General features: G+C 39.9%; 1 protein-coding gene across 13 annotated transcripts in view; it reads left to right on the forward strand.

The window, feature by feature from the left end:
- Positions 1-23,899, forward strand: part of ZNF462 (zinc finger protein 462) — a 153,254-nt gene that overhangs the window by 123,240 nt on the left and 6,115 nt on the right. For 12 of the 13 annotated variants that reach the window (XM_043453782.1, XM_043453784.1, XM_043453788.1 and 9 more), the window contains one exon: positions 21,740-21,872. In XM_043453782.1, the coding sequence (XP_043309717.1) occupies positions 21,740-21,872 (133 nt within the window). Of the gene's footprint in view, positions 1-4,767; positions 4,776-21,053; positions 21,223-21,739; positions 21,873-23,899 lie in introns of those variants that run through there. The other variant, XM_043453792.1, reaches the window with a different exon arrangement.

The raw sequence follows: 23,899 nt of genomic DNA on the forward strand, positions 1-23,899 counted from the left end.
CTGTGCAGGACGGATGCATGTGCTGAAATCAGGTTTAAAGCGAGGTTCCGTCTATTCTATTGTCAATGAACTGTAAGGTCATTTTAGAAAATGGGAGCACAGATGAGGGAAAGAAAACCATCCATGATGCCACCCCCCCATCTCACTGCTTAATGTTTTTGGGTCTCTTCTGTGCCCACTTTCCTTGGTTTTATTTCATTCTGAGTATATGTGATCCCTTATATGAAAGAGTGGATCTTCTCTTTCTTGTTTTCATCTTTCCCTAACTGGAGTACTTCACCATATTATTTTAAATGTATTATCAAAAAGATTGATAAATTTTTTCTGTAAAGGGCTAGGTAGTAAATATTTTAGGCTTTGCAGGCCAGATGGTCTCAGTGGCAACAGTTCAGCTCTGCCCTTGTAGCAAGAAAGGAGCCCTAGAGAAGACATCAATGAATGGGCATGGCTGTGTTTCAATAAAACTTTATTTACAAAATTAGGCAGCAGGCTGTGGACCTATAGTTACTGGCCCCTTCTTCTCTCTGATGGCTCTGCCAGCAAGTGCCCCAATCATGTAGGTTGTTTCCAGTATATTGCTGACTACAGAAACTTTCTAAGTCATTGCTGTTCATGTCTAAGCATTATAAGGACTGTAAGATGTGTATTATATTTGTGGGAGGGAACAGATTGGTATAGCACATAAAATATGGGGTTTATGAAAAAAATTATCTTCCAAAAGTCTGCTGATCAGAGGGTAAGATCATCCCAGGCGGCTTCCTCACTTCTCAGAGGATAACATAGCAGGGATTAAGACCATTGTTTCTGGTTTTGTATATTGTCCAGAGTTTGGGGAGTGTGTGTGGCGTGGGTGGGGGGGTGGGGGAGGGCGGCAGGGAGTATGATTAGTATAGTATTTGTTCCATGAAAAGAGCCTATTCAAATGTTTTGTAATTAACCAACAAACCCCAAACATCTAGTGAGTGTTTACTTAAGGTACAATGAGAAGCACTTTTGATATTGTTTCCTTTTTCTTGCTGTATACTGTCAGTGGAAATATAGTTCCTCTTTTCTGGACTTACAAACCCAAGTTACAAAGATTCCTGTCTGAGTCATGTACACCCAAGGGTTAGAATTTTTCTGTAGGATGTTGAGAGAAGGCTGAGCTTTATCACCCACCTACAATTTAATAGCATTTTTGCTAACTTCTCTGCTTTGGAATGCATTCATTTTCTAATGTGTCTCCCTAAAATGAAAGCAGAGAAAAGCCTGAATTACCTCACTTAAAAGCTTTCAGTACCAAAAAAATACCCCCAAATTTTAATGCCCTTTCATATTCAAACTTCCTTGGCATTTCTGCCCCCACACTGAAAGGAAAGTCACTCATCTATGTCAAGCTAAGCTGTTTACATTTATGCGCATGTGTCTTATTTATGTTACCACCTCACATCTTTTTATTATAGTGTTGAAGCCATCAGACTGGTATTTTGGGACAGAGCAAACCTGGAAGGTAGATTCTTCCCCATTGGTTGCATAGTAGCTGTGAGTCACTGGGGAACTCCAGAGAAGACTAGAAACCATACCAGATATGGAAGCAGGCAGGAATGTGAGGGCTTTAGAATAAGCATCAGGCAATTGGGTTACCCTAACTAGGAGCCCAGTTAAGAACTTCTGGAGCCACACAGACCTAGGATTGAATTCTGTCTTCACCGCTTACTGTAGCTGCTTCAGCAAGTTACTTCAATTTCTGTCTCTGTTTCCTGATCTGTAAATGGGAATTGCATATCCTCACATACCTTACTCAGAAATTTTGTAAGATTAAATGAAGTCCTGGTATCTCCCACACTTTGAGAACCATGTCCCAGTCTGTGAGTTGAACTGTGCTCAGGTTTAACAACCACCCATCAGAAAGGCAGTTATGGTTCCTAAAGACCTAAAATAGACTATAAATTCACCGACTATACTTTGCATTTTAGACATGGGCTTTGATGTGTTGTATTTTCACTATGCTGTGCTTGGTTCTTTAATCTTACTCTCTCATGGTTGACCAGCTTATTAAGTCCAATGAGCACCTAATTGAGGCTAAAGAATCACCACTCTCAGCGTGCCTAATGATCTTCATCTTTGTCTCAATTGTTGTTAAGTGTATGAGACTTGTGCTTATTAATGATCCCTTCTTTTCTAAGTGATGAATACAAAATGCAGTTTGGATTTTTTAAATAATTATCCAAACACTGTTTTATATACAAAGACAGCTGCTGAAAGTGAATTTTTGACTGATAGACAGTGACATTATGCATTAATTAAAAATGGTCATTCCCTCACATAAAGGATATACAGAAGTCTGATTTCAGCATTCCTGAAAAGGCTGTAAGTGTCAATATACAGTGTACTAAAGAGAAGTTTGCTAATGATTGAGATACAAAAGTCAAGAACCATAAGGTAAGAATTAGAAATTAAAGCCAAAGAATTGGAAAGGAAGAAATAAAACTGTTTCTGTTCACAGACAATGTGATCTTTGTAGTTAGAAAATCCTAAATAATCCATTTAAAAAGCTACTGGAATATTCATGAGTTTATCAGAATTGCAGGATATACGATCAATAATAAATTTCTATACACTAGTAATGGACAATCTGAAAATGAAATTTTAAGAAGATCAATTTCATTTATAATGTCAAAAAGAAATAAAATGCTTAAGAATAAACAAAACTAAAAGCTATATGCTGAAAACTACAAATGCTATTGAGAAACAAAAGAACTAAATTAATGTAATATATACCATACTCATGGATTAGAAGACTCAGTATTGGTAATGCTTCCCAAACTGATCTGCAGATTCAGTGTAATCTATCAGAATCTCAGTAGGCTTTTTTCTTTGGTAGAAATTGATAAACTCACACTGAAATGTATATAGAAATGCCAAGGACCTAGAATAGCATAAGCAGTATGAAAAAAGAACAAAATTGAAAGACGCCTCCTTCCTGATTGCAACTTTTACTGTAAAGCTACAGTGATCCAGAAAGTATGGTATTGACATAAGGACAGATATATGATCAGTAGTGCAGAAGAAAAAGTTCAGAAATAAATCCTGATATATGTGGTCAGTTGATGTTTATTGGAGGTGCCAAGGTAATCAGGAAACAATAGTTTTTCAACAAGTGGTGTTGTTTCAGTTGGATTTCCATATGGAAAATAGAGATTGTTGACCCTTACATCACTCAGTGGACATGAATTTGAGCAAACTTCAGGAGATAATGAAGGACGGGGAAGCTTGGTGTGCTGCAGTCTATGGGGTCACAAAGAGTCATACACCACTTAGTGACTGAACAAGAAACACAGTGTCACTCAAATTTCTCTTGGGAAAAATTCTTAGATATGATACAATAGCTGTGATCATTTAAAACATCAATAAATCAGGTGTCATCAAAATTAAATTGTTGCTCTTCAGAAGACACCATTAAGCAAATGAAAAGGCAAGCAACAGATTGGAGGCAAGTATTTGCAAAATAAATAACAAAAGACTTCAACCAAAATATATAAAGAACTTTTGCAACTCAGTAATAAGATTAACAGTTCAATGAAAAATGAGAAAAAGTTCTGAATAGGCACTTTATGCAGGAGGATATGCAAATGAGCTCATGAAAAGATGCTTAATAAGACTCACCATTAATAAGACCCATCCACTAGAATGGCTAAAACTAAGAAGACCGACAGCATCAAGTGTTGTCGAGGATGTGAAGAAACTGGAAATCTCACACATGGCTGAATGGAATGTTATCTGGCACATCTGCTTTGGAGCATTTTGTCAATTTGTTTAAAAGTGAAACCCACACTTTACCATCTGGCCCAGCAAGTCTACTGTCACATAAAGTGGCTGCATAAACAAAATGTGCTATACCCAGACAGTGGAATACTACTGATCAATAAAAGAAATGAGCGACTGATACATTTAACAGTGTGGCTAAATCTCAGAATCATCATGTTAAATGGACAAAGTGACAGTCATTCAGTCGTGTCTGACTCTTTGTGACCCCCATGAACTGTAGCCTGCCAGGCTCCTCTGTCCATGGGATTCTCCAGGCCAGAATACTGGAGTGGGTAGCCATTCCCTTCTCCAGGGGATCTTCCCAACCCAGGGAAGGAACCCGGGTCTCCCGCATTGCAGGCAGATTCTTTACCATCTGAGCCACCAGGGAAGCCCAAAGCCCGACACAAAATACTAGATGTGTGATTTCTATAAAAGGCAGAATTAAGAAGACAAAGCAGATCAGAAGCTGTTTGGGACTGGAGGCTTGGAGCAGAGATCGATGGCAGATGGTATGAGGGTGCTTCTTAGAGTAATAGAAGATAGTGGAGAGTTGTACCAATGCATATGTTTACTAAAACTCATTGAAATGTTTATTTCAAATAGGTTAATTTTATGATAATTATACCTCAGTACCTAAAATATGCAAGTTCCCCATGAGCTGACACATGGTCAGCCTTCAATACATGTTCATTGTCTGCAGTCTTCTTACAAGGTGGATCTTGAGAACAGATAGAGCTATAAAGATGCAGAGATTCAGATGAATGTGTATACTGTCAAAAATAAAACATGCAAAAGACGTAGCAGTTGGTTCTAAACTGAGGTGTACTTGGTTTTCTAGTAAAATGATGTGTTGAGTGTGTTGCTCATTACGTTCTTCCACAAGTAGCTTTAGGTGATTTTGTGTGGTGGAGAGAATATATACAAGAAACTAAAAGACACTATGGGATGTATTTTCAGTCATAGGAGTTCTTTAAACAGAACTGGACGTTCAAAACTGGACTCCTGAATTCTGCCTGCAAAGTTTGTAAACCTTAGGAATGTCTCTGAAGATGTCAGACTGTATCATTTCATGGACTGGACAGAATACTAGTTCAGCAGAAAGGATCCCTGAAATCAAATAAACCATTCCATTGAAGAACCAAACTCTCAAATGCCCTGGATTTACACTGCTGTGTTTATCCTCAGAATGCGAAGGTGAAATAGAAAAGGAGTGACAATCAGTACTTTCATTTTTTTTTCTTTTTATTTGTTTTAGCACCTTCATTTTTTAGGTGACACAGAATCTTGTCTTCCTCCATCTTTATCTTTGCACCAGTGAATCTTACTTGTAATCTCTTGGAATCTAAAGTAAACAGTACAGGCTATTTGGAATTTTAGTTTTTCATCCTTCAACTCCCCCCCCTTTTTTTATATCTCACAAGGTCTTCTCAAAGTGGACGGTTCTATCCTTTCAACCTCTCTTTATGTTCCTCCCTCTCACACACACACACTCACACACACAGAATGAAGTTATATGTCAGTAGTACCATTTATTAGCAATGCTGGTTCAAGATGAAGATGTAACATTTCTAGGAACCTTGAAGTCATGAAAAAAGCCAAACCTCACACTTCTCACATTTGGAAAACCACACATATATTTTTCTTTGAAGAAAGTTTAAGTATCTGCGATACCTTGTTAGTATTCTTTATGGTTCTGAAGTCTCTTTGCTAGTTTAAGGAACATAAAAATATATTATCTCTAACTTGGTTTGCTCGTAAAATTGTCATGTTCGCTATATTAAATTTAGAAGGATAGTCTATTCAGGCAATACACATTCACTAATTGAATTTACTTTGAAATGTTTTTAATTTTTTATACAAATGGAGCCTCAGGCGGCTGAACTCTAAGGAACTCGTATCTCTTACTTTTTGTCGTTTTGAAGGAAGCAGCAGAACATTCAGCTTAGGAGGAATTGCCAATGTTTTACTTATTCCAGTAAAACTGTTCCATTCTCTGGACCAGTGAAATCCATGATGGCAAAAAAGTCACATCAAATATTTGTTTCCAGGAAAGGAAATGAGAAGAAATAAAAGAAGAACCTTTGCCAACTCCAAATCATAAAATACACTTTAGGCCATGCTTTTTTGAACTGGGTTTACTTTCTGAACTAAGTACTAGCATTCTAGCTTTATCATCTCCATGGGTTCCTGCAAGCTGAAGTCTTTCCAAAAGATTGTCATTTCATCTCTGCTCTCCCTCGTGTTAGTTACTTCTGAATTTGTCAACCGTAGACCTGCTTCTTTCATGTATTTTGGAAGACAAAAAACATCAGAGGTAGATAAGCAGAAGGTATGGTAATTTTTCAGAGGGATGTGCCTGGCAGAACCATAGATGGTATTTCTCAAGTAGGTATTTGAAGATGTTCTTAGCCTGTAACCTTTGGAAGAATCCATTAAAGTCTCCAGCCAGTGGGACTTCCCTAATGGTCCAGTGATTAAGACTTGACCTTCCAATGCGGGGGATGAGGGTTTGATCCTTGATCCTTGAGCTAAGATACCACATGCCTTATGACCAAAAAAAGCAGAATATAAACAAACCATACTGTAACAAATTCAAGAAAGACTTTAAAAATGGGGCATATAAAAAAAAATCTTAAAAATGCATACATTTGTTGCTGTTCAGTCTCCCAGTTGTGTCTGATTCTGTGCGACCCCATGGACTGCAGCACACCAGACCTCCCTGTCCCTCACCATCTCCCAAAGTTTGCCCAAGTTCTTGTCCTTTGCCTCGGTAATGCCATCCAGCCATCTCATCCTCTGACTCCCTCTTCTCCTTCTGCCCTCAATCTTTCCCAGCATCAGGGACTTTTCCAATAAGTCAGCTGTTCTCATCAGATGACCAAAATATTGGAGCTTCAGCTTCAACTTCAGTCCTCCCAATGAGTATTCAGGGTTCATTTCCTTTAATATTGACTGGTTTGATCTCCTTGCTGTCCAAGGGACTCTGAGGAGTCTTTCCCAGCACCACAGTTCAAAGGAATGGCAAACCACCCCAGTATACTTGCCATGAGAACCTCATTAACTGTATAAAACACAAAAAGATATGCACCAAAAGATGAGTTTCCCAGGTTGGACGGTGTCCAATATGCTATTGGGGATGAGCGGAGGACAACATACTTACGTGCATACATAAAAAATAAAGTATCCAGCCAAAGTGAATGGCCTCTGCTTCCAAACTTGCGTAGAACTTTCCTTCTTCTTCTATTCAGGCATGTGTTCATGCAGCCTCAGCTTGTACTTAACTCTTAACAAGGTTCTGTCTTGCCACTGGGTGCAACATTCTTAAAATGGAAACCACAATATTTAACCTCTCTTTCCTTCTCAAATCTCACCATGGTGCCCTGCATATAATTAAGTCTCCACTAGCTAGTTGCTAAATAAATCAATAAGTGAAATCACTTTTCAGATGAGAAATTTTTAAGTATCCTGTTTGTCCAAATAAGCAGAACATGGCAGCAGCAGCATCTTGGCCTCTGGATTTCGAGTTCTGGAGATTGGCAGCAGCTCAGTTGGCCGACAACAAAGTTCTTTGACTTTAATGATGCCTTTCACTTGGCTTTCTTGAGTGCTTGTGACTGGGGTTGTGCTGAGATTCTCAAAATGATTGATTTCGTCTGGACTTTTGCTAAGTCAGGTCTGGCAGCAGCATGGTTTCTGTTCTAACTCGGTGATCGCAAAAGAAAGTAGGTACTCTCCTTGACTCCTGTGCCCCATCCCCTTCCAGTCCTTTACCAGCCTTTATTCTCACTGTCCTTAGAATGGTTTTTACTTTTGAAGGAAATATTCTCAAAAGATTCTTCCTGCTTCATCCCATCAAACTTTGAAATGAACGTTATTGTCACAGTACTTTTTTCTCCCTTATTCTTGTGTTCAGCCAGTGTCCCATGGATAATTTTTACATGTTTTGTAAGCAGTTTTGCATTTCAGCAGATGATCTGCATTTGAATGGGGAAAGCTGGAACTGTGTCACCTGAAGGTGTGAGTTCTAACCTGGCCTATCACTTACTTGTTTTGTGTTCCATTTTCCTCATCTACAAATATGGAAGGTGACACATACCTTGCAGAATGATCATAAGGGTTAAGTGATATGTGTAAAAATGACTGGATTAATTTTTAGCATATAATTATTTGGTAAGCATTAGAACAAAATCTTTTAGGAAAATGTCCAGTTTTATTAGCAAGCAAATTTATACCTTGGCATACAATATTATGAAGTCCTTTATACTTTATGATTGCCTATGGGTTTTTATGCTACTGGTAAATTCAGATAACGTGTGTTATGTGTCAACTAGATGACTGGCCTTATACTCTGCACTGAGCCTATAAAAGTAAATAAGAAATGGTTGCTACCCTGGAAGAGTTTATAAGCAAACAGGTGAGATGAGCTTAAACAAAGAGTCACAACCAGCATGGTAAGTAATGGATAAAGCTATCTTTCAAATGGGAGGGGGCGGCATAGTTGCCCAGCAGGTGTGGTGTCATGGCTTATCTTTCATAGAACCGTAATACGCTGGGCTGCATGTCTTCCCTAGAAGCTTTTCCAAGAGCTCTGACTGAAATGCTCATTGAGAATTCCTGACTTTTACCTGCATCTTTGACCATCTCCCTGTAAAATTCATAGAGGCAACACTTTGCTGAACCTTTCTCCCACCGGTTCCTTTCCCTCATTCCCATTCCGACTTTCAGAGACAGGCAAGGAAGACCTGCTGGGGAAACCAACTGAGAGCGTAAGTCAGGGGTGGGCACATGCTGCCCATGGACCAGATCGGACCCACTGCCTATTTATATGGTCTGACAGCCAGGAACGGTTTTGACAGTTTTTAATAGGTTGACAAAAATCAAAAGAGTAATATTTCGTGACATGTGAAATCATATGAAATTCAAATTTCAGTGTCCCTAAATATAGTTTTCTTGGAACACAGTCACGTGCATCCATTTCCATATTGTCTGTGACTGCTTTCAAGATAGAGGATAACTGAGTAGTTGTGACAGACCTCGTGGTCCAGAAAACCTAAGAAAACTTGCTCAACTGGCCTTTCACAGAAAAAGTTTGCTGGCCTGGGCCATAAGTCCTTTAAGATCTTTGTAGCTACATATTCTCAGTTTGTGACTGAGATGGGCATTTCTGATGTAAGAGGCAGTTTTTCCATGTTCTCTGCTGTCACTTCTTCTAGAAGTAAAAAGTTCACTCGGCCTTTCTCCTTAACATGAGCATGCGCTCTTACGTGATGTGCATCTCCTGATCAGGTGTCTCTTTTGGAATGTACAAGTGTTATCTTGATAGGAGGGGGACTCTGGAAAGGTTAAGTAGGTTTTTCTTCATCATCATCTCCTCCACCTGATGTCTGCTAGGTCACATGAAGATGAGAGCGCCCAGTTTCATTCTTCCCTTTACAAGCAAGTTTATATCAGTCTTTCCTGTAAAACTGGTTTGTCCCCAGGACAGTATGAAAATGCATATGCAACTTGGTTATATTTGTAAATCATATAACACTCCTCTCATCTTAGAAGTAAGAATGCTAATTCTTAGAAGAATTCTTAGAAGTAAGAATTGGTATGGAAATTCTTTCCTCTGCTAAGGACAGATCAAAACCGTTTTGCTGACTGGCTAAAAAGCAACTAACAAAAGGACAGACATAGTGTTGCAGCTTGAGCATTCAGTGTGAGCGTGGAAGGGTGTGTAGTGTCCCCACTTCAGTGTGAAGGGGTACAGGTTTTGCTGCTCACTGGCACTTCATCTCACTTCCTTACTAGAGGTTTTCACACAATTCTGAGTGAGTAGTGTTCACAGGTGACTTTGACTTCATGGACATTCACAAATAACTTTCACAGGATATGAGGATCTACATATAATTTTACTGTCTGAGCGATAATGTATCTGAACAGTCTACCCTTTAAAAGCGTGGATGGCTTCTTCTGCCTTCAGAAGGCTCCAAAGAGCCAGGTTCTAGAATGCACACTCAGCCTTGCTGTCTTTCTCCCTCTGTTGTGGCCCTTTTGGGAAACAAGGTGATAAATTGCTTCTCATCTCCAGAGAAAAAACGTGAATGTCCCTCCATAGGTCTTCTGGCCCATTAAGAAGTTGGTCAGATACCCACCAATTTCTGGGTCCAGAAACTAATGATCATGTACCAGTATGAACATTTTAGAAGCCAACTTAGAAATATATTGGAACTGTAATATAAAATCTATATATCATTTGACTTTGACCCTTAATTTCATGTCTGAGAATTTAGCTTATAAAATCTAAACATGAAAGAAAGGTTTGTATACTGTAAGTCTTATTACTATGTTTTTTTTTAATTAATGTATTTTTAAAAAATTTATATTGGAGTATAGTTGAATTACAATGTTGTATTAATTTCAGTTGTACAGCAAAGTGGTTCAGATATATATATATCTCTCTCCATTATTTTTCAGATTATTTTCCCATATAGGTTATTACAGAATATTACAGAATATCCCCTGTGATATACAGTAGGTCCTTATTAGTTATGTTTTATATATGTAGTATGTATATGTCAATCCCAGTCTCCCTTTTATCCCAACCCTTCTTCCTCCCCATAACCTTAAGTTTGTTTTATACTTTATAATCTGTAACCCTGTTTCTGTTTTGTAAATACATTCATTTGTACCATTTTTTTTAAGATTCCACATATAAGCGATACCGTATGATAAATGTCTTTGTCTGACTTACTTCACTGAGTGTGATAATTTGTGGGTCCATCCATGTTGTTACAAATGTCATTTTCATTCTTTTTTTATGGCTAAGTAGTACATGGTGGCTTAGTTGCTAAGTCGTGTCTGACTCTTGTGACCCCATGGACTGTAGCCTGCCAGGCTCCTCTGTCCATGGGATTCTCCAGGCAAGAATACTAGAGTGGGTTGCCATTTCCTTCTCCAGGGGATCTTCCCAACCCAGGAATCGAACCTGGGTATCCATCATTGCAGGCAAATACTTTACCGACTGAGCTATGAGGGAAGCCCAAGTAGTATATGTGTACCACATATTCTGTATTCATTTCTCTGTCGATGGACATTTAGCCTGCTTCCATTTCTTATTTATTGTGAACAGTGCTGCACTCAACGTTGAGGTACATGTATCTTTTCAAATTATGATTTTCTTCAGATTGATGCCCAGGAGTGGGGTTGCTGAATCATCTTTAGTTTTAAGGAACCTCTATACTGTTCTCTTCTGTTACGTCCATATCATTTAAAAGTATGAACCTAACAGAAGCAGAAGATATTAAGAAATACACAGAAGAGCTATACAAAAAGATCTTCATGACCCAGATAACCATGATGGTGTAATCACTTTCCTAGAACTAGACATCCTGGAATGCAAAGTCAAGTGGACCTTAGGAAGCATCACTATGAACAAAGCTAGTGGAGGTGATGGAATTCCAGTTGAGCTATTTCAAATCCTAAAAGATGATGCTGTGAAAGTGCTGCACTCAATATGTCAGCAAATTTGGAAAACTCAGCAGTGGCCACAGGACTGGAAAAGGTCAGTTTTCATTCCGATCCCAAAGAAGGGCAGGCAGTGACAAAGAATGTTCAAACTGTCATACGACAATTGCACTCTCACATGCTAGCAAAGTAATGCTCAAAATTCTCCAAGCCAGGCTTCAACAGTGCATGAACTGTGAACTTCCAGGAGTTCAAGCTGGATATAGAAAAGACAGAGGAACCAGAGATCAAATTGCCAACATCCGTTGGATCATAGAAAAAGCAAGAGAGTTCCAGAAAAACATCTATTTCTGCTTTATTGACTATGCCAAAGCCTGTGACTGTGTAGATCACAACAAACTGGAAAATTCTGAAAGAGATGGGAATACTAGACCACCTTACCTGCCTCCTGAGAAATCTGTTTGCGGGTCAAGAAGCAACAGTTAGAACTGGACATGGAACAACAGACTGGTTCCAAATCGGGAAAGGAGTATCACCCTGCTTGTTTAACTTATATGCAGAGTGCATCATGTGAAATGCTGGGCTGGATGCCGGCTCGAATCAAGATTGCTGAGAGAAACATCAGTGACTTCAGATATGCAGATGACACCACCCTTATGGCAGAAAGTGAAGAGGAACTGGAGAGTCTCTTGATGAAAGTAAAAGAGGAGAGTGAAAAAGCTGGCTTAAAACTCAGCATTCAGAAAACTAAGATCATGGCATCTGATCTCATCACTTCAAGGCAAATAGATGGAGAAACAATGGAAATAGTGACAGACTTTATTTCCTTGGGCTCCAAAATCACTGCAGATAGTGAGTGCAGCCCTGAGATTAAAAGACACTTGCTCCTTGGAAGGAAAGCTATGATCAATCTAGACAGCATATTAAAAAGAAGAGACACTACTTTGCTGACAAAAGTCCATCTAGTCAAAGCTATGGTTTTTCTAATAGTCCTGTATGGATGTGAGAGTTGGACTATAAGAAAGCTGAACAGTGAAGAATTGATGCTTTTGAACTGTGGTGTTGGAAAAGACTCTTGAGTCCCTTGAACTACAAGGAGATCCAGCCAGTCCATCTGAAAGGAAATCAGTTCTGAATATTCATTGGAAAGACTGATGCTGAAGCTGAAGCTCCAATACTCTGGCCACCTGATGGGAAGAACTGACTCATTGGCAAAGACCCTGATGCTGGGAAAGATAGACGGCAGGAGGAGAAGGGGACCACAGATGATGAGATGGGCATCGCTGACTCGATGGACATGAGTTTGAGCAAGCTTCAGGAGTTGGTGATGGACAGGAGAGCCTAGTGTGCTGCAGTCCATGGGGTGGCAAAGAGTTGGACATGACTGAGCGACTGAACTGAACTGACTGATGCTGTTCTGTATAGTGGTTGTACCAATTTACATTCTCACCAACAGCGTAGGAAGTTTCCCTTTTCTCCACTCCTTCTCCAGCATGTGTTGTTTATAGACAATTTTTGTGGGAGCCCGCACCATGCAGCATGTGGGATCTTAGTTTCCCAACTAGAGATCGAACCTGTGCCCCCTACTGTGGAAACTTGGAGTCTTAACCACAGAACTGCCAGGGAAGTCCTGACTTGTAGACCTTTCTGACCAGTATGAAGTGATACACAATTGTTGTTACAATTTGCATTTCTCTAATAATTAGCAATGTTGAGCATCTTCTAATATATTTATTGGCCATCTGTCTTCCTTGGAGAAATGTCTATTTAGATCTTCTGTCCGTTAGGGTTTTTTGGTTTTTGATATTGAGCTGTATGAGCTGTTTATTTATATATTTTAGGCATTAATCCCTCATTGGTCACAACATTTTCAAATATTTTCTCCCATTCTGTGGGTTGTCTTTTTACTTCACTGATGATTTCCTTTGCTGTACAAAACATTTTGAGTTTCATTAGGTCCCATTTCTTTATTTTTTTTTAAATTTCCCTTACTCTAGGAAATGGATATAAAGATACTGCTGTGATTTATGTCAAGGAGTATTTTGCCTAGTCTTTTCTCTTAGAGTTTTATAGTATCCAGTCTTATATTTAGGTTTTTAATCCACTTTGAGTTTACTTTTGTATATTATGTTAGAGAATGTTCTAATTTCATTCTTTTCCCTATAGCTGTCCAGTTTTCCCAGTACTACTTATTGAGTCAGTTCAGTTCAGTCGCTCAGTCATGTCCAACTCTTTGCGATCCCATTGACTGCAAGCATACCAGCCTTCCTTGTCCATCACCAGCTCCCAGAGCTTGCTCAAACTCAAGTCCATTGAGTCAGTGATGCCATCCAACCATCTCATCCTCTGTCAGCCCCTTCTGCTCCTGCCTTCTATCTTTCCCAGCAGCAGGGTCTTTCCTAGTGAGTCAGTTTTTCACATCAGGTGGCCAAACTATTGGAGTTTCAGCTTCAGCATCAGTCCTTCCAATGAATATTCTGGACTGATTTTCTGTTGCATTGACTGGTTTGATCTCCTTGCAGTCCAAGGGACTCTCAAGAGTCTTCTCCAACACCACAGTTCAAAAGCATCAATTCTTCACCATTCATCTTTCTTTATAGTCCAACTCTCACATCCATACATGACTATTGGAAAAACCATAGCTTTGACTAGGTGGACGTTTGTCAGCAAAGTAATGTCTCTTATTTTTAATACACTGTCTTGGTTGGTCATAGCTTTTCTTCCAAGGAGCTAGCATTTTTCAGTTTTATGGCTGCACTCACCATCTGCAGTGATTTTGGAGCTCCCACCCCAAATAAAGTATCTTACTGTTTCCATTGTTTCCCCATCTATTTGCCATGAAGTGATGGTATCAGATGCCATGAACTTAGTTTTCTGAATGTTGAGCTTTAAGCCAACTTTTTCACTCTCTTCTTTCACTTTCATCAAGAGGCTCTTCAGTTCCTCTTCACTTTCTGTCCCAAGGGTGGTATTGTCTGCGTATCTGAGGTTATGATTCCAGCTTCTGCTTCATCCAGCCCAGCATTTCTCATGATACACTCTGCATATAAGTTAAATAGTCAGGGTGATAATACATAACCTTGACGTACTCCTTTCCCAATTTGGAACCAGTCTGTTGTTCCATGTACCGTTCTTACTGTTGCTTCTTGACCTGCATACAGATTTCTCAGGAGGCAGGTAAAATTTCCAGTTTGTTGTGATCTACACAGTCAAAGGCTTTAGTGTAGTCAATAAAGCAGAAGTACTTGCTTTACTTCTTGCTTTTTCTTTCAGAACTCTCTTCCTTTTTCGATGATCCACCGGATGTGGGCAATTTGATCTCTGGTTCCTCTGCCTTTTCTAAATCCAGCTTGAATATCTGGAAGTTCACAGTTCATGTACTGTTGAAGCCTGGAGAATTTTGAGCATTACTTTGCTAGCATGTGAGATGAGTGCAGTTGCTGTGTGATAGTTTGAACATTCTTTGTCATTGCCTTTCTTTGGGATTGGAATAAAAACTGACTATTTCCAGTCCTGTGGCCACTGCTGAGTTTTCCAAATTTGCTGGCATATTGAGTGCAGCACTTTCACAGCATCATCTTTTAGGATTTGAAATAGCTCAACTGGAATTCCATCACCTCCACTAGCTTTGTTCGTAGTGATGCTTCCTAAGGCCTACCTGACTTCAGATTCCAGGATGTCTGTTTCTAGGGAAGTGATCAAAGCATCGTGGTTATCTGGGTCATGAAGATCTTTTTGTATAGTTCTTCTGTGTATTCTTGCCACCTCTTAATGTTGTTTGCTTCTGTTAGGTCCATACCATTTCTGTCCTTCATTGTGCCCATCTGTGCATGAAAAGTTCTCTTGGTATCACTGATTTTCTTGAAGAGATTTCTAGTCTTTCCCATTCTATTGTTTTCCTCTATTTCTTTGCATTGATCCCAAGGAAGGCTTTCTTATTTCTCCTTACTATTCTTTGGAACTCTGCATTCAGATGGGTATATCTTTCCTTTCCTCCTTTGCCTTTCATTTCTCTTCTCAGCCATTTGTAAGGGCTCCTCAGGCAGCCATTGTGCCTTTTTGCATTTCTTTTTCTTGGGAATGGTCTTTTTTTTTTTTTTTATAGATAATCACTTTATTTTTTTTTTTAATTATTATTATTTTTTTTCCAGTGGGTTTGTCATACATTGATATGAATCAGCCATGGATTTACATGTATTCCCAATCCCGATCGGGAATGGTCTTGATCACTGTCTCCTGTACAGTGTTGCAAACCTCTGTCATAGTTCTTCAGGCACTCTTATCAGATCTAATCCTTTGAATCTATTTTTCACTTCCATTGTGTAATTGTAAGGGATTTGATTTAGGTCGTACCTGAATGCTCTAATGATTTCCCTACTTTCTTCAATTTAAGTCTGAATTTGGCAATAAGGAGTTCATGATCTGAGCCACATTCAGCTCCGGTCTTGTTATTGCTGACTGTCTAGAGCTTCTCCATCTTTGGCTGCAAAGAATATAATCAGTCTGATTTCAGTATTGACCATCTGGTGATGTCCATGTGTAGAGTCTTCTCTTGTGTTGTTGGAAGAGGGTGTTTGCTATGACCAGTGCATTCTCTTGGCAAAACTCTGTTAGCCTTTGCCCTGCTTCATTTGTACTCCAAGGCCAAATTTCCCTGTTAGTTCAGGTATCTCTTGACTTGCTACTTTTGCATTCCAGTCCCCTATAATGAAAAGGACATCTTTTGGGGGGTGTTAGTTCTTGAAGGTCTTATAGGTTTTCATAGAACCATTCAACTTCAGCTTCTTCAGCATTACTGGTCAGGGCATAGGCCTGGATTACCGTGATATTGAATGGTTTGCCTTGGAAACAAACAGAGACCATTCTGTCGTGTTTTTTTTTTTTTTTTTTAATTTTTTTTATATTCTGTCGTTTTTGAGACTGCATACATGTACTGCATTTCGGACTCTTTTGTTGACTACGATGGCTACTCCATTTCTTCTAAGGGATTCCTGCCCACAGTAGTAGATATAATGGTCATCTGAGTTAAATTTGCCCATTCCAGTCCATTTTAGTTCACTGATTACTGAAATGCCAATGTCCACTCTTGCCATCTCCTGTTTGACCACTTCCAGTTTTCCTTGATTCATGGACCTAACATTCCAGGTTCCTGTGCAATATTGTTCTTTACCGCATCAGACTTTACTTCCATCACCAGTCACATCCACAACTGGGCATTGTTTTCACTTGGCTCTGTTGCTTCATTCTTTCTGGTGTTATTTCTCCACTCTTTTCCGATAGCACATTGGGCACCTACCAACCTGGGGAGTTCATCTTTCAGCGTCATATCTTTTTGCCTTTTCATACTTTTCTCAAGGCAAGAGTAGTGAAGTGGTTTGCCATTGACCTCTGCCAGTGGACCACATTTTGTCAGAACTCTCCACCATGGTTTGTCCAAAGAAACTGTCTTTTCTCCGTTGTATGTTCTTGCCTCATTTATCATAGATTAATTGGCTGTAAGTACAAGAATTATTTCTGAGCTTTCTGTCCTGTTCCACTGATCTATATTTCTATTTTTGTTCCAGTGCCATACTGCTTTGATGTCTAACTTTGTAGTATAATTTGAAGTCAGGGAGCCTGATTCCTCCCTGATTCCTCCAGCTCCATTTTTCTTTCTCAGCAGTGCTTTAGCTATTCAGGGTCTTTCGTGTTTCCATACAAGTTTTAACATTCTTTGTTACAGTTCTATGAAAAAAAAAATGCCATTGGTAATTTGATAGGGATTGCAGTTAATGTGTAGAATGCTTTGGGTGGTATAGTCATTTTGACAATATTGATTCTTCCCATTCAAGAACATGGTATATCTTTCCATCTGTTTGTCTCATCTTCAGTTTCTTTCATTAGCATCTTATAATTTTCAGAGTACAGGTCTGTTGTCTCCTTAGGTAGGTTTATTCCTAGGTATTTTATTCTTTCTGATTTGATAATAAATGGAACTGTTTCCTTAATTTCTCCTCCTGCTCTTCAACTGTTAGTATAAAACAGATTTCTGTGTATTAATTTTGTATTCTGCAATCTGAAGTCATTGATGAACTCTAGTAGTTCTCTGGTGGCATCTTTAAGATATTCCCTGTATTGTTATCATGTCAGCTGCAAACAGTGACAGTTTTGCTTCTTTTCTAATTTTGATTCCTTTTCTTTTTCTTTTCTGATTGCCATGGCTAAAACTAAACATGAAAGCCTTTTAGGAAGGCTTACTACTGCATTTTTAATAGTGAAAAGCCAGAAATAACCAAAGGTAAACTCACATGGGAAGAGTCAAGTAAACTATAATAAATTCACTTGACAAAGTATTATATGGTGATTGGATGTATACATATATTAAATGTATACATATATTAAATAGATATATACAGAGATTGATATTTATGTCATACCAGGCATAAAAAAAGCAGTACTGTACATCATCTGTGAATAGAGAACAGAGATACAGAAATATAACAACTGCTTCACAGGTACTATGTATAGGTTGTTAGATTTTAAATGAGTTTTTTCTATTGGCTAATTTTTCATTGTATATTTTTATGGGAAAGAAAAATGTATTAAATGAAAACGCAGACACCTGGTAATTAGGAGGTGAGAACCGTGCCCACTTCAATCTGGACACTGCTCTGACCAGTGCAGATCTGGCTGAGCTGCAGGGTGTCTGTCTTCATGGAGTTTGTTCTGTTGGGGAGGCAGGCCAGAAGATGTTAATTACTGAGTTTAGTTTTAATTGAAATATAGTTAATTTACAACATTGTGTTAGTTTCAGATGTACAGCAACGTGATTCAGTTACACATATATATATTCTTTTCTATCATAGGTTATTACAGGATACTGACTACAGTTCCCTGGGCTATGTAAAAGGGGAGGACAGGGGAGGCTGCTGTGGAAGCTTCAAGCAAGGATATTTAACCAAGGAGGAATTGAGGGAAAGTCCCCCAGATGCGGTGACATTGGAGCGAGACTGGTTATGGTAGTCTGAGGAGGAACCACATGAGGGAGGCAGGCTGGACAGAGTTTCACCCGGAGCTCATGGCCTGTGCAGAAAGAGGCCCAAAGTCAAGAGATTGGCCTGTTCCAGGAACCTCAATAAGTTCAGGATTGTGGGAGCAAAGGGGAGTCAGCTTAAGGGAGGGGGTGGGCTAGAATGTAAGATGATAATCAGACACATAAACCACAGGAAGAAATTGGGGTTTTATCCTCAGGGCAAGCAGAGACTGACAGGAGCAGATTTAATTAAAAAAAAAAAACCCTCCATTCAGCCGCACTGGATGGATAGATATAAGAGGTGGTGAGAACACACACAGGGAATCTGGCAGGAGGGAGGGAAGGGACAGAGGCTCAGAAATGCAGCCGGAAGGCTTCCTTTTGTATGAAGATGAATCCTGGATTGCTAGTTTGGAGATTAAAGGTATAGTAAGAACTCAACCCTGTAAAGACTTTTTAATTTAAAATCTTCTAATTACATAGCAAAAAAAAATTCATTTTTATTTTTAAACAAAGATTTTAGAAATCTTCAGGACAAATACATCCTGGGTGAGCCCCTTGGGTGAATGTTAAACCATGAAAATGTCATGCACTCCTAAAATTGTGCAGAATCCAAAATGCTAACAGTTTTCCTGTAAAAGGAGAAGAAAGAGGAAGGCGGAAAAGAAAAAATAACATTTGGTTTGGTGACAGATCTCCTTCTGTCACTCCGAGTTCCTTGATCAGCACAGGGCCTGGCACACGGCAGGGCCGCTGGGAGTCCTGAATGAATGAATCAGTGAATGAATGAGCGCAAACTGCTGGATTAAAGAAGTCATTTGAGGATTGTTTTTTGACCTTTCTCAGTTTCATTATTTTTGTTTCCTGGCAATACCCACCTCTCCTGCCCATTCCACATGCCTGTAGCTAACCTGGCTGAAAGTGGGGATAAAGTGATACGGAAAGGCTGCCCCTTTAAGTACCGATCATTTCAAAATATTTTTTCTTTGCATAATTCAAAATTAGGCCAGTTGGAATCTTGCCTCCTTTTCCTGGGAAAAAAAAAAAACAAAAAAACCTGGCAACCCAGAAAACTTTTATTCAGATATTTGTCATAAATGCTATTTGATTAAAATGTAGACTTTGTGGTAAAACATAACTTCATAAATATGCATTTATGATGCTTCTTATACACACTTCCAAAAGCCAAAATTGGAAAAGGCCACATTCCCAGAAAGGGAAAGGGAAACCACAATTTGGTGAGCTGTTGTGTTTCAGGTACTGTGCTGACCCTCTTTATCGATCAGACAAGGACACTGAGGCCGTGTATGTTCAGAGTCCTTTGGTTCATGGCAGACCCTAAACTTGAACTCGGATCTGTCTGACTTCAAAGCTCCTGCTCCTTGTGCCCTCCCTTTTTGCTTCTTTGTTATAAAAATAAATATTTTAAATATCTATATAGGTCTGTAGGCATGAGGGCAGTAGATAAAACCCTAATTAGGAAGGTAGGTTTAAGCAAAAATCCTTTGCTTGACTGGTACCGTGAACTCTTAGAGGGAAGGAAGAGAAAGAAAAATTCTAACTGGGCTTCCTCCTCTTCACCTTCGTCTCTTGTTCATGCCTTCAGTCATGTCCGACTCTGCAACCCCATGAACTGCAGCATGCCAGGTTTCCCTACCCTTTACCATCTCCTGGAGTCTGCTCAAACTCATGTCTGTTGAGTCAGTGATGCCGTCCAATCTTAATCTAATCATTTTTTGAACTTTTTTTCATGAGCAGACAGGAATTTGCCTTCGCTCGGGGTTTTGTGCTGTGATCATTGAAGACCTCTTTTCTACCCTCATGCTGAGCTGTTTTCCAAGTCAACTGATTTCATTCTTAACAGTTGTATCAATGGATTGTTTCACTTTTTCTAAGAGAGCTTTTATCTTGAGTTTTCTTCCTTGTTTTCAATGCTGCCGACCCCCACCCCCCACCCCACGTGCACACACATGGTGCTGTGGGGACAAGTACACTTTCTCACAGGACAGTCTGCTGGCCCTGATACTCGGAGGGATTCTGTCACGCATTTGTCACAGTTGATGATGATGTTTCCATCTGCCAGGCATATGGAATTGGTGGTGCTCAGCACATCTTTGTTCCAGGCTGGTCCCAGGGAATATTTTGGAACCGTCTTGTAAATTCTCCTTATCATCTCCTGCGCCCTCATTACGCGCTATCTCTACTGTAGCAGCTATGGAAATCTGCCTTGGAGTCTAATTAATGAAGTCTGTCTTCCCTCTTCAACTCAAAACTCTGTGCCTCTGGAGGCCAGAACTGGGTCTCGTTTATCTTCATGGGCCCCTCCCTTGGCCCCCACCAGGGAAAGCATGGAACCCATCACCGTGCTGGTTTGAGTCATTTTGTTGGCTTGGCTCCTATGCTGTCATTCTTGATCATTCTGTGCATGCAACTGAAGAAGTTCGGAAAACAGATTAATTGAAGAGGGGGCATTGTGTGCTACCATTGTTATGAGAACCCCAAATAGAATATCCTCACGGAGTTTTCATGGGGTGAGTTTTTATTTCTCTTGGATGATATTTTTGAAGCCAGAGTCCCACATTATTCTAACCACATTTTATATAAACACAAATCAGCCGCAGTTAACACTTTCAAAGAGTTTTTAGGGATTTGTCATCTAGATTTTTCTCAGATGATCCCAGCTGTGATGAACAGGCTGTGGTCAGCTTCAGAAACAGTAGTAACACTAAACAGTAACAATACTGTCTGACACTTAAACTGGAGTTAGGAATTGAGCAACTGTCATTGGTCAAAGCTGGGACAGCCCCACCTCCGTCCAGGGTGTATAGGCTGTGGTGGAAATGTGACTCTCTCTTCTAGTTTTCAAGATTCTTACAGAGCCACTTTCCCTCCAGATACATTTATCTGAATGTGGGCTTCCCTGGTGGCTCAGATGGTAAAGAATCTGCCTGCCAATGCAGGAGACACGGGTTCAATCCCTGGGTCAGGAAGATCTCCTGGGGGAGGAAATGGCAACCCACTCCAGTATTTTGACCTGGAGAATTCCATGGACAGAGGAGCCTGGCAGGCTACAGTCCATGGGGTCACAAAGAGTCGGACACGACTGAGTGACTAACACACACACACACACACACACACATGAAAGGTATACCCTTGAATTTAACTCGAAAAATGTTTATTGGACATCTACTCTACACCCCTGGCCTCATGAGACTTGATTTTCTGCTAACTACAGCTCACATTTCTAACTAAATTTGGTTAGGAAGGTCCAGTGTTGAGAGTTCCAGTGAAAATGAATGTGGGAGCAGAAGACAGATGTGCCTATAAGAGGGTCAAAATGAAGAAAAGGACCACTTAGGCACTGGTGTAATTTGGTCCTGGTTCTAAAAACACACCCACAGGAAAATGACATTGGACAGCTCTGTCATCCAGGGAGAATGGTGTTCAGTTGTGGTTTGTGATTCCAGTGTGTGTTTGGGTCTTTTTCAGGTAAGCCGAAACTTTGAGCTGGTTGGACGGGTTAACTTGGATCAGCTGGAACAGATGAAGGAGAAGATGGAGAGTTCCAGCAGTGATGATGAAGACAAGGAAGAAGAAATGAACAGCAAGGCTGGTGACAGAGGTTGGTCCCGTCCCTGCCCCCTGAGCCCCAGATGGCATCCAGCCTGGCCGTGGGGAGACAGAAGGGAGGCAGAAGGTTGTTGGAGGAGGAACAGAAGGAATGATCCTTCTTCGTTAAGTAGCAGAACAGACTGGCTGCAACACGTCAGGGGCCATGTCTTTGTAAACTATTACCAGCTAGAGAAACTCCAAGGAAAACAGACGTTTTCTCTTTAACTGTAGATATACATTTGTTAAAAAATACATGGCGATGATTTGTTTTTATTCAGGAAAACTGTTATCTGGGGAATCTGCAGAGTAAGGACAGACAGCAAGATGGATGGCCCTGTAAAAGCTATCGAGGAATGTAAATGAATTTCCAGTTGAATGCTTATTTAAAATTGCTGCTGCTGGGGTGTCTTTTGCTGGGGATGGGGGGAAGGAGCTGCAGAGGGCTTAAGCCTGAGGTCCGAACCCCTTCATGTGTCCTTCTGCATGACCCTCCTCTTAAACCCCTGGCTTACTGCTTTTGCTTTGTAAAGAGAGAGAGAGAGGAGACCAGTGGCATTTGACTGTCTTTACAGGGGATAGTAGGCAAAGTTTTGAGGGACTTTTGTACTATTTTTCAACTTTCTGTGACTCCATAATTATTTTCAAAATGAAGTTTTTTGAAGTATATTTAGTTGTAGACCTACATTTACATGATCCAGAGCTGGTATTCTGTATTGTTTGACATAGAATATTGTAGAAAACCCAACATGCTACGTAAAGAATATAGGTTGGGATATCTTACTGTAGTTATTGGCAGCCTTATCAAAAGCACATGGATAACCTAAACCTGAGAAATAAGTATGATGTCATCCCATTGGTGAGGAGAATGGTATTAGTTGCCATTGGGGAACATCATTATGGGCCAAGCCCAGTATCAACTGGTTTTTATTTAATCTTATATACTGTTAGAAGGCTTTGCAGTTGATCTCTATGGATTTGGCTCCCAGTTCTGCTGCTTTTTAGTTATATGACTTCAGGTAAATTATTTTATCTCCTGTGCATTCATCATTCTAATAATAACAACTTCCTAGGGTCACTTCCTTAGGGTTGTGTAAATCTTAAATGAGATAGCACACAAACGTTATTAGTCCAGTTCCTGGAACACAGTAACCACTTAATAATAATGATAAAACCCTGCAGTGTAGATGGCATTATTGGCATTTTACAAGTAGGGAAATAAAAGCCCAGAATATTTAAGAGTGTGTTCAAAGTTAAAACGAAAACACTGGAGGTTGGGTTTAAGTCTTCTGGCTCCAAAGGCAAAACGTCTTTACATACTGTACCACTTCCTCTACCCTTTGTGGATGTTCTTCTCTGATGGGAACCTGGCCCTGAATTCTGTCAGTTCAGTGGTCTTTGGGGCCTCATTGTAAGGCGTCCTTTTGTGGAATTTCTTGGTTTTTCTTGCTTAGTCTGCCAGCCCAGAAAGCCGACTTGGTGGTCATTTTCTTTCAAAATTCTCCCTTTTTCTTGATTTTTCCTGACTTCCACCCCATCCTTCTGTTTTTTATCTCTACTATAGCAGGAGACCACAGCTAAGTGATGATCCAGTTTGGCTTCTGAACCCCCGTGCCTGTGGTCAATGGATAAATAGAGCATCCCCACCATGTAGACTGATCGCCCTTGTGAAGTTACGACTTTTATTAGTAGGGGGCATAGTGATCTATTTCTTACAACGGCTGTGATTCAAGAAGCATGGGTTTTAAATTTTCTCTTCCTTCTTTCTTAAAAAGCATTTCACTACTGTGTCCTTAGCGATGAATTCTTTAACGTCGTCTGTGTACTGTTACCAGAGTTCTCTCAGAGAGGATGCGTGTGGGCACACAAGCTCCTTGTCTTCATGGTGCTCTGTGCCCTACCATTCCTCTCCAGGAAATGAATTATTCCTCATTGGAGACCATGACTTTTTAATCTCTAGAACCAAGCATACATGGTTTTACAGGTTATAAGCATTGCAGAGGCAAGAAACCCTGTTAGTCCTCCCTTCCGCTGTGCTAC

Source organism: Cervus canadensis, chromosome 30 (assembly GCF_019320065.1).
Source record: "Cervus canadensis isolate Bull #8, Minnesota chromosome 30, ASM1932006v1, whole genome shotgun sequence".
Taxonomy (NCBI): Eukaryota; Metazoa; Chordata; class Mammalia; order Artiodactyla; family Cervidae; genus Cervus; species Cervus canadensis.